At 45.5% G+C, this 11,850-nt stretch overlaps 1 protein-coding gene across 2 annotated transcripts; it reads left to right on the top strand.

Annotated features, from left to right (window-relative positions):
* Positions 1 to 495: 495 nt before the first annotated feature.
* On the top strand, positions 496 to 11,610 carry LOC149363019 (techylectin-5A-like). 2 transcript variants are annotated; one of them, XM_089569858.1, is made up of 5 exons: positions 496 to 658; positions 2,622 to 2,764; positions 6,139 to 6,244; positions 8,986 to 9,147; positions 11,282 to 11,610. In XM_089569858.1, the coding sequence occupies exons 1-5, from the start codon at positions 511 to 513 to the stop codon at positions 11,575 to 11,577; spliced, it is 855 nt and encodes a 284-aa protein (XP_089425984.1). In that variant the 5' UTR covers positions 496 to 510; the 3' UTR covers positions 11,578 to 11,610. The 2 variants fall into 2 exon arrangements, with proteins under 2 accessions (XP_089425984.1, XP_089425983.1); XM_089569857.1 differs by lacking the exon at positions 8,986 to 9,147 and having other exon boundaries at positions 500 to 658.
* The last annotated feature ends 240 nt before the right edge of the window (positions 11,611 to 11,850 follow it).

Genomic DNA, 11,850 nt, shown 5'->3' with positions numbered 1-11,850 from the left:
TATTTCTTTATTTTCACTCGTATTTTCTTTCTTCTATCTACTCATTAATGCGTTTTCTATCCGTTTCTCGCTCACCTGTTCTGAGTCCATCCCCTATAAAAGTGGAAACACTAGCGAAGAAAAATCACTCTTGAAAAAGATCGATCCTCCGATCGAAACGTCGAGTCAAATAAAGATGTTTCCTTTAACGAAGTTTATACTCCTCTCTTTCTCTCTGTATATATATTCAGACAACACAGTGGCTTGGTATAGAGGACAAAAGGTGAAACTAGAATTCACCTGACTTGGCCCTAAGTCCCAGTTGAACACAAGAGCTAGGTGCACCTCCATATGCAAACACATTTTGAAGCATTTGGTGCATGGAGTCCTGAATAACTTTGTGCTTTACTCATATTAAAAAAAGCACTGGATCACAAAAATCTGTTTCAGGTGGCGTTATCTTCTGGGTTATTTCAGCTCCAGAGGCAGCCTTCTAGGAATCGCCCTAGGAGTCCTCTGCCTTCAGCGACAATGACTTCGAATTTCAGCGCATACATCAGCGTTGTCTGTGTGGCACTGTGGGCAAGCATCATGGCAAGCCCAGCGGCAGGCACGCCCTCTATTGCAAATGCTCAGAACCGCGTTCAAGAACTGGCGAAAGAGCTGGCAAATATTAAGAGTAAGTTCTGGTGTCTTGTACTGATTTTCTCTCTGCATTACAAGTCGCACAGAGATGAAAATTCTTACAGCGAGAAATTTTACCAAGTGACACTGCTCTGGCTAGTCCCTAAAATCTTTCCCAAAGAATAGAAAACCAAAATTTTGAATACATGGTGTTAAAAACAACTATTACAACATTTAGCGATTCCGTAAGTGCTCCTGCGTGCAGTGTCTGCAGACACTGTAATACCTAGACATGAAATGGATAAAGCTGGACAGGTAAAACATAAAAGCCAGTTTGTTGACTGTCGTAATCCTTTCAGAAGTCCTGCAATGTGCTCTTGTTTTCTTTAGAACAAACTCTCGCGAAACCAGCGTGGAGAAAATTATCCTGATGAAGCGTTAGGAATGCTTCGGGGAAACGGTCTAGGACGTTAAAAAAAACAAACAAAAACGCGTGTCCGTTCTACTATGACTTGCAGAGAGCAAAACATAATGGTGCTCACGTAGTAGGCTGCAGCTTACGGTCATTCAGAAACAGCTAACTAACGAGCCTAAATACCGTGGGCCAAATACCGTTGACGGCAAAAGTGCTCAAGGAGACGCATTGGCTGCTGGCTTTGCATCCCCATCGCTTTGGATCACGCTGCTGACGTCAAATGAGGCCCAGACTTCGGTTCGCTGTACGGTCTCGTGGTTTCCCACCGCGTTGCATATTAATGCATTTTGTCTTCAAGCTGGCATTCCTGCCTCCAAACAATTTTGGGGTCATTGTCTTCTGTTGGAGTGGCAAAAAGGAAGACACGTTATTTTCAATGGATGAGTGCACGACGTGAACTGCTTTTGCGCTGGCAAAGCCGGCAGTGTGGGCCACAAGTGACCCCAGCAGTTTGTGCAAAGCGCAGGGCGAACCGATCCACGTCAAAGGAGCTCACCACCGCTCAGTTAGTGCGTGCGAAGATGCCTCACAGGCTGACTTTTTTCACCTCCTGACGAGCGCTAAAAATTTTTTAAGGAAGCTTGTTTTTCTTCGCTAGACTGCTTGGAGGATGATCTCCAAATCTGCTAATGCAACATACCCCCTGCAATAAAAACTAGAACAGCTAATTATATATTAATTTTTTTAATGGGCTTATAAAGCATTATGCCTCTTAACTGGTGCCCTCTGCAGCCCCCAATAAAGCCCCAGGGCTAAAAAAAATCAATCTTTTCTTAAGCGTTTCGGACCTTTAAAAAAAAACAGGATATTTTCTGTCTAGGAACGAGACGACATTTTAGCGAGTGAAAACAAGCATGAACGTTTTGTTTAGGAGTTCAGCGCCTTCGAATAATGATGAGCCAAAGTGGCCACTGACCAATACTTCGAAAGATGCAACAAAAATGTCCTCTTGTCAGGGATTAGAAGACTTAGAAACCAATATGTCGAGCGCATTTTGCGTTATAAAATGTGTCAATTGCGTTGACGACTAGTGAAGAAGGTTCTCTGGGTTCGGAATTCTTATTTCTCTATAACGCTTAGACATTTTGAACAGCTTCGTATTGGACAATATGCACTTTTACAGACACTACGAACATGGCATTTTTTTTTGCAGAGGTTGGCACTTTTATTCATTTACCCTAAAGGCTCGTGTGGGCATTACATAGGGGGGGGGGTATAATAAAAGTTTAGAACGCGGAGAAAATACACGAACAGGCGAATGCACACAAAATTCGAACATGAAGCAAATACGTCATTGCAGGTAGATATATGGGGCTCATCAGTGACAGTGACGCACGTGCAGTAGTAATTTACTGCCGTTTTGATGGCACCATGTCAGACAGCTACGCCTTTTCCTTCATGGCTATATTATTCCGTTCAAAATTTACCCACCTGTTCAGTTTTTGAAAAATCTCGTAAAACTGTCACGATTATTTTGATTTAGAGACAGAAAAGATGACGCAACCTGCTATTCCTCTCGTACACAACACGATGCCTTGCGCAGAGACCGTACGTCCACGGCACTGCACCGACCTACTGCGTGCCGGACAGACGACGAGCGGCGTCTACACCATCTTTCCGAATCCGAAGGAAGCCAAGGGGTCTGTTGTGTACTGCGACATGCAGATGGACGGTGGAGGCTGGACGGTAGGTGGAGCTCGGTGGCGAACTTGCGCCTGAATCAGGAATGTAGTTTGAATAACGTCGCTTACTGCCTGCGATCAAGTGCAGGAAAAAGTGGACGGAGTTCGCGGTTAGCTGAGCCTGCATTGATTAAATCCGTTTTTTTAAAGGATTTGTGATGACATCCCTAGTTGTGTTAAGAAGAAATATTCGCATGCGTAGGATCTTAAGAAAGTACTGCGTAAGGTCTCAAAATGTGCAATGCCCGCTGGAAAATACATTTTGTTCCAGTAATTATTCTTTGGTACGTAACAGGACGCCTGCTGTATATCTTAAACGAATGATAATGCACTTATCCGGGCGTAATGCCGTCGTTGTTGAGAATGCAAAACAAAAAATGAACAGAGACAAAAAAAAATTGTGCGTTAAGACGCTAAACGCTCACTGAGAAAAATGAGGGGAGTGGGAGCATTCAAACAGCGAGTACGGCTTCAAAAGCTTTTGGCTGATATCCTCTGGGTATTATACATTGCATGTCCGGCGAATACGAAGAAGAAAATTTCTTCTATATCAATTCGTATTTGCTTGAAAATAAGCGGGAGTTCTTCACTTTAGATTGAAACAGGTATTAGTAATCTTGGCGTGCTGGCACATTAAAACTATTCGACCAAGCTGGACCGATTCACCATTTGGAACACACCATGGAATGCACGATATTTTTAATGCTTTAACATTGAACTGCGCATTCCGCAAAAAATGGCCGCCTGTGTCACGAAATTCGCTGATTAGTCGAGAGAAAGATCACGTGTCTTTTGCATCGTCATCAGAGCCAGCCCACCTAGGCAGGTGGCAATCTCCCACCAGACTGAGTCCTGTCACCTTATGACATCATCACACCCTGCCCACTAGGGCAGGAGGCAACCGCTCGAACGGATCGTTAGCAACCTTGCCACTGCGACAGGTGATAATTAAATTAATGATTGGCAGAGAGAGGTTGGATGAACTGGTGATGTCATCACAACGTACCAGGGAAGAAAGAAGAAAGAGAACCAAGAAAGAAAAGGCAGACAGAGCTAGAAAGAGAAGAGTAGAAAGAGAAGCTTGGAAAATTCGGTTACAGCCAGTTTTTGCCTTAATCTATAACAAAGTAGCAACAATGAGGCTCTTTAATGCGCATTCGAATCTTAAGATGCATCATGTGTGCCCCCTAGTATCTTCATTCTTGGTTTCGGAAACGTGGTACTCGAACACAAAAAGTCGATGACTTTGTGGGGGGTAACCAGATTTTGATCCCCTCCTTGTCGTGGCAAAAATCTCATATTTTTCGCTTAATTTGGCCGCAAGATGGCGGAGCTTCGCCACCTTGCGGCGCAGAAGAGAGATCTCCTTTACGTGGCCTGCTTGCGTCGTCTGGTATCCAGCAATGCTTACTTGCATGCACGTGTACACACTCCTGGTGACTGTTGTTTGTTCCATGGTTTCAGGGCACATTTTTTTACTTGTCTGCCTTTTATTGAAGAAATATGAACACGCTATCATGCTACGCTGCAATTAAGGCAATTATAGTCCATATCGGCGATGTTAAACAGGATCATGACTCCCTCTGTAGAGCATCGTCACTTCAAGATCCTGTCGCGCGGCGTGACAAGCACATCTACGACAGTGTTGGGGGCTGTGTCAGAGCAAAAAGGAACAAGCAAGTTGTCGCCGTCATGAACACTGAAGGTATCCGCCCAGCGATTGTATATTTCATGTCAATTAGGTTTGGGATCCGACAGGTATTGACGCAACAGTAGGCTTGAAAACTGCTGCCAAGCAGATTGTAGTTTGAACAAGCCATTTTGTGCAATTTATATACACGATCAAGTTGTTCTAGTATTTTCTTCCGGCTATTTTAATCGATTTTAAAAGTACTACCACGCTCGATATGAGCTATAGCACGGGAGCTCAGGCAAGAGGTGAGTTCTTGAAGCCGTGTCAGCCCAGCACCGCCCCAAATTTGTGGACTTTGCCGTTGATCCAAAGAACGATGTACATTCAATGTTTGTGCAATTTCGGTCCACTGGATAAGAGCTCGTTAGTTTGCTCGAACACACTCATCTCGGCAGAATCACTCTTCAGACAGGAACAGTCAGCTTTCTTGAGCGCCGAAAATTCCTGTGCAATGCCCGGGCGATAGTGCATTGGGGGAATAGTGTGGATAAGATTGTCGTCTAGCCAGAATAGACGCGAGTTCAATGCCTGTGACAAACCTGCCAGGCAGTACGCTGTCAGCGCGGAATTTAATCCACTAAATTCTCGACTGAAAGACGCCAGAGAAACCAGACCATGTTCAGCTTTTCAATGAAGGTCAGCGCGGAAAGTATCTGCATTGGCTTTGAAGATGGTACCGCATCAGGTAATATATCGTCCCGCCGTTCGTCGTCTGTCCAAGGAAAAGCGTTTTGTGGAAGATAGGCAGAGAGGCTTGGCCTTATATAAATAGAACAGGTGGGAAGCAAATAGGCAGCACGTTGCTGGAAAAAAATAGGTTTGGAATGGCATTTTCCTGCCTAGTGCATTACTAAGTCACCAAAGTGAAACTTCCCCAAGCGAAATCCAATCGATGAAGTTGGAGTTGGAATTTGCCTTCCTGACGCCCATATAAACCAGTTCTGCGGAGACAGGGAGCGGCGAGCAGAGTGGTGAAAAGGCGAACAAAAAACGAAGCTGCCATTACGCAAATGTTAGGCTACAAAAATATCAGAACCGCGAGTGCGGGACCAAGTAACCGCATGCAAAACCACGTGATGAAGTCACAAAACACAGGGTATGTGGTCGCGTGCCTTCAATCATTTTTTTAGGAAAATATTCTCTTCGTTCACGTAGAGTTTGCCGAAATATAGAACATTTTAAGCGGAACAGCACACATCCATTCCAGAGGGCAAGTTTTCGTCGAAAAAAAGAAGAAATAAAACCATTCTTTAAACTTGCGAGCTAGTCGCCGCCGCGTACTATCAGCGCCAAAATAAAACGCGAACAAGATAATTGAAACGCAAACAGCACAACTCGCAGATATCATTCTAGGGAGGCAAAATACAAGAGCACTTGATTTTCCCACCGAAGGCGAAAGCACCGCTCTTCTGAAGTGTTAATAGGCCACGCCTGTATTTCATCTTCAGCAGCTAATATGCTTGATTGTTTGTGCTCGCGTTTCAGGTGTTTTGTTCGCGTTTCATTTGGCGCTGATAGTACCACATTTGTGCGAGCGCCGCCAGCTACCTATCCGCATTAGTAAAGCGATAGGGCCGCCACCTATAGGTGGATCACAAAGCTATTAGAAGTGACATTTACTTTGCGGGTTCAGTGGTAGCAGGGCTTTGCGTTCAACAATTGTGTACCCCTTCACTGTGACGCAGGTATTCCAGAAGAGGGGCCAGTACGGCAACACTGCCTATTTCTTCTACCGGAACTGGAACGAGTACGCCAAGGGCTTCGGGGATCCAGCCAAAGAATACTGGATAGGTACGTAGTTTGCACCAGACTTATGATGCTGTTGGCATATATTATGTGCCACTACAATTCGGCGCGGCATGTCGGTGAGCCGTCTTGAGAAAAAAAAAAGGAAATAGAGAAATGACGAGAAGTGTGCAACTCTACTAAGTGAAGAAGAAAAAAAATGGCACCGACAGCCGTTTATTTGAATTCGGAAGGTAATTCTTATGTAATTCGACAATGGGTATGCGTAGCCCCCGAATGGTGCCAGCGAAGAAAATAACTTCCGAGCGCCGAATTATTCGCACAAGTAACTGCCGGCGGCTTAGCTGTACACCTGCCGCGCGGATGCTGACGATTTTGAGCGGAATTTTGCAATGCTGATGGGATGTGCAATGCGCGCTTCAAGCATCCGTCAGACCGTGACCTCTGATGGGCACATAGAAAAGTGTCAGCAAGGTTTAGGAGAATACTGAAGTATGAAGCAGCTAGTCGGTGGACATAACTGGGAAGTTGATAAACACAGGAAAAATACTACCAGGTTGTGGCTTTGCCAGGCTATGATGCAGTCTCTGTGACACAGGCAAATCCACAGCTTGTGACAGGCTGTGACTTTGCCGATTTACCTTGCCGACGCCTTTATACCTTCTGCCTTTTCTTATCTCTTTTCTCCCTCACACTATTAAAGATTTATTGCGAAGATTATGGTGCCTCCCGCGGCAGTGTGACGTCATCGCGTTGGCTTGAAATGCGCAAGAGAGAATATTGAGTGCATACTTGAGAATTAAGGGTGCACTAAAGATGAATCGGAATTCGTCGTTTTAGCGCGGGAACTCTACCTAGAAGTTCCGAGCATTTTTAGAAACTTCGAATTATTGTCCTGTGCGGCCGATTTCCCTAATTTAAGTCTGGTTAATGTCCCGGTTCCCACCTTTTCCTTGAACTTGCCGCTGACGGTAGGAGGAGTCAACTGACGCGTGGAGTGTCTTTCAGGCAGTGGCGTGTCGGCTTCGCTTTCGCTTTTATTTTGCTTTTTAGGCTTTCGTGAATAAACAGAGTCATTCAGAAACTACACAAGCTGATAATTAGGCTCATGGAAATAAAAATATGCCAGGGCTGTTTGCTTTCGCCGATCGCTACGTATCACTCTGCCGGTGTCAGAGCGGCAAGCCGCCACGGGACTGGCTGAAAGGTTTGTTTGACTCCTCCTACCGTCAGCTGTGAGTTCGAAAAAGGGCCGAAGCCGAGACGTATAACCCGATTTAAGTGAGAAAATCGGCCGCACAGGACAATAATTCGAAGTTTCTAAGAATGCTCGGAACGTGTAGATTGAGTTCCTGCGGTAACAAGATCAGTTCAGATTCCTCTTTAGTATACCTTTAATGTTCCATGCGGAGAATTGTCCGTTTATAAGCGAACTGACGGTGTAAGATCTGGCGAAACGGAAGCATGCACGAGTTTTGTAGGATTTTTAACACATCGAACGTTTTAGCCATTTACAAACCTCTGCAGGGAAAATAGGCCAGAAATAAGGATTTTCAGGTGTACCTAAAACAAATTTTTTTGTACCAATACGTACCACCACTTCAACTGAGGCTGTATTTTAAAGGAATTCTTTGGTGATTGATTCCTTTGGTTTAGTTTTTATGTTGACCTGCGCCATTGAAATGGGAGGTGGACAATGGCATTTCTTGACAGATGACACCACTGAATACACATTAGTTAGCTATTAGTGGCTGACGGACAGAACAATTTACCTGATAAGAATTCTTGCATAATTTGGTCCTTTTCGTATGGAAACATGCAATCGTATATCCTATTTGTCTTTTCAGTGCAAAATAAGAATTCTTAATAGAACCATGTCAAACATGCCAGGAAGCCAACATCAGTAGAGTGGCTTCAACTAAAAACAAATCTCGTTATTGGTATTCTTTGTAGAGACACAAAACCATGGAGACGCCAATAAAGTGGCCTGAATGAAAAGCGAGGATCGTTATTTTCACCACTGGACGAGTAAACCAGCAAGCTAAGACAAATAATAGTAAAGAAAAAAATCTGGCTTGTTTGGGCAGAAGAATGCTAAACGCACTCGTCATGAAGAAAACATGCCTTCTTATTCTGCCAGCTGTTCTTCGTAAGGTCTCCTACCGTGTCAATGCTAACCTTGTGTATGTGCCAAAAAGGGGAGCAGCACAGAAGCATCGCTGATTGCACGTATGGCTCGAACGCGATGTCGCCCCCTTGCGGTGCATTCGCGGAGCTGGGCACTCGCACGCGAATACACATGGTTTTTATGAAGTAGTCATTGCATACATGAACGCACACACCACCGAGATAACTAGTATTAATTTCACATCTCTGCAGTTATCACTCGATGTCTGCCGAAAGTGTTATGCAAGAGTGCGATCAGCATTGTCTACACCGAAGAACGACGGCAAACTTTCTACCTCTGATGACTCCCGTGTTGCAACTTAGGCTAATTTGAGTGACGTCTACCTCGTAAGCAGAACGGCTCCGGAACATGCAACCCTCTAACGCCGTTAAAGAATGGAATGGCCGAAAAATGGAACTAATACGTCAGCACGGGGTACCTTCTTTTGCAAGGTGGCGTCCCCTTGGCTAAAACTGTGTTTCATTTTTTTCCAGAGTGATGCAGATCACACAGTCTGAAATCAGTGCGTTCCAATTATGGTCGTATCTTTTCTGCCCTAGTTTTCGCTCCTTTCTGTGGAACTACCATGGAATTTATTCCTTCGTTTTGATTCTTGCAGGCAACAGGGTTTTACATGCTCTGACGTCGCTTCCGGAAAAGATGCAGCTGAGGGTGGTTCTAAAGGGTAATGTCACCACCGTTGTTGACTACGACAGCATAAAGGTTGGAAATGAGGCCCAGCGCTTCGTGATGAGGCTTGGAAGGTTCCTGCGTCCGAGTGGTACGTAGTGAAACACTGACATCTTTTCGCGTGCAAAAAGTAAAGTGTACCTTTAGAAGGAATTTCGGGCCAGTTGGGCGCACATGTTGTGTATACGAATGGCAACTGACAGCATGCGAAGAAATGGGTGCAGGCAGGATGAGCGCTGCTAATAGCTCTAGCTGTTTTTTTTTTGAAAAACGAGCCCCAGGATAGCAGAGCACTCCTGCGCGCTGTCCCTAACAAGTGAATAGACCAGAAATGTGAAAAAGGCAACCCATCTATGCAGTTGCCACGTGAAAATCACGATAAGAAACGATGCAAGTGATTGCACTTGTATGTTACAAGTTGAATACAATAAAAATCTGTTTATACTCGGCTGCTAAGGCACAGAACTCTGAGAAAGCGGTTGGCGTGCTGACGCGTGCCTTTTCCTAATGCCTCGAGGATGTGCAAGTTTTTCGGCAACCTGGGTTAACATGTGATGACACGTGACCATCTCATGACCGGCCACATGACTGTATGTTCGCAGTGTGCGCCGCTGCGGACGAATACTTACCGTACGTTTATCGGGGAGGTAGCGTCAGCTGTAGTAGCGCTGCAGGTCGGTGCCACTCGTAGAGAGGCATCGGCAAAGTTTATTGCCAGGAAAGGTGGGAAGGACTGCGGCGGTAACGTGACCCTGGTCCGCTGCACCACACACGGAAAAGAGAAAGGAAAGGGAGAGTGCGAGAGGAGAGTATGAAGCTAAATTACTGGCTGGTACTCGTCACCTACACAGATTCGACGCCTAGCAGTCGCCGTCGATGTCATGCACACACACATATATGACGCACATCACTTATACCTGCTTCAGAGTGGGGGCCTTAAGCTAGCACAAAACTTTGCACACTCAAATAAGGTTGTTAAGCTTTAGGCGCGGCACATGGAGTGTTTAGTAACTGTTGGTAGCGGTGTCTTCTGCCAGGAGAGATGGAGTAGTCGGACGCAGTAACTTGGGGGTGGGGAATGCAGGCTAGGTATACATCAATCCCGACATTTATTTTTTGCACACCGCCGGTTCTGCATCCAATGGTTCTATTCACAGTAGAGCGTCCGGTGTCACACAGCAGCGAGAATGAGCAGTGGAAGGAGCAGGAACTCTAGACATCACGAATGCCGGCATTGGCACTTGGGCGAACCACCGTGGCCTGCTGTTAAGTCGTCACGCGTTATGCCGCCGGGCGCGTTACGAAGAAAATGTTGTGGCATAAACAAAAATCATGGGTTTAACAGCTGCCACAGTTAAACATACAGGGGGGGTTGCAGGTGTAAGACACTTCGCCGCGATGGCAAACAGTAGGTCGACTGTTTGGATCACTTCCTTTTGTGTTTCTTATGTGAGATCCGGCTCTGTGTGGTATGAGGACATACCGGGATCTATAAATGTAAAGGAGAGAATGACCGATTTCGTATATATGTGCATATAGGTAGAATCTAGGCGACAGAGAACGAGCGCTTGCGCGGAAGAGATTTCTAATCCTGTCGCATTGTACTCTTATAGCTTGGTTAAGCGCTATGTGAGGGTGAAAGAAAAACCATTGTTAGTGTCTGCTAAGAGATACGCTAAGAGGACTCAAGGACACTGAAGGGACCCATTAAAGATATCCGCTGATGCCCAAAGGCGGAGCCTAATTGTCTCCCAGTTTTTTTTTGTTCTGTGTACCCGTCGGTATCTTAATCTTTGGATGAAAGTTCTTCCATCGCTGCCAACGAACACCTTGAGATCGGAAGTTCAACTGACAAACGCGTCACTGCGACAACCAATACGCTGCACTTCTGCCTCATTTAAGTAACTGTGGCCAGCTTTCAAGGAATCGGAGAGAGCTTGGTGTACAAAAAGGCCAAATGACGTGATAAGTTTGTGCAGTTATGTATGCGAGAACCTATTCGCGATTACTTTTTTAAATGGTACCACTGACCTCCGGAGGTTTTGTAGATAAGGGAAAGTTAATTTCAACGGCACAAAGGGGCGAAATCCCTGCGTTCGAAAGCCCGCTGCATAACTAAACGGACACATTTCATTGCTGTTTGCGATTAAGTTAGTTTATATGATCTGCTTAATTTATTGTTTCGTCGCTCTGACGCTGAGCCCAATGTGCCACGCAATACGCAGGTTGGGACTCGATGTACGACACCAACGGCATGAAATTCTCGACTTTCGACCGAGACAATGACTGGGACAAGAGAAACTGCGCCGTCACGTATCGTGGCGCCTGGTGGTACAAGCACTGCCACTTTTCCAACTTGAATGGCTTGAACATGAATGGCCCGCACGCAAGCTTCGCGGATGGCATCGTGTGGGAAGTGCAAGGAGCGTCCAATCGTAGGCAGAACAACTTCTACTCCTTTCCCAGCGTCCAGATGATGATACGACCGGCCAACGCTGGCAAGCTCGGTAAAAGTGGCTAGTGAACCATGGCCAGTGGCCATGCCGGCGTGCCGAGGGTCTGCGCTCCCGACCCGCTACTCCCGGAATGTTGTTGGCCTGATACTATAGCAATGAATAAATATTTTGCTGAGATGACTTGAATGGTACTGTGATGACTGATTACATGTTTACCACCTCTAATAACAAATAGGTTAATGTAATCACAACAGCCACTACATACAACGAGACCATTGCATTAGGTGTTTCTACTTGTGGGCCTTTGACAAATAAACGTTGAATACTAAAAACCAACT

The sequence above is a fragment of the Amblyomma mixtum genome, chromosome 2 (assembly GCF_055824585.1).
Source record: "Amblyomma mixtum isolate Tamu chromosome 2, ASM5582458v1, whole genome shotgun sequence".
Lineage (NCBI taxonomy): Eukaryota > Metazoa > Arthropoda > Arachnida > Ixodida > Ixodidae > Amblyomma > Amblyomma mixtum.
This window is presented reverse-complemented; position numbering and strand designations above follow the sequence as displayed.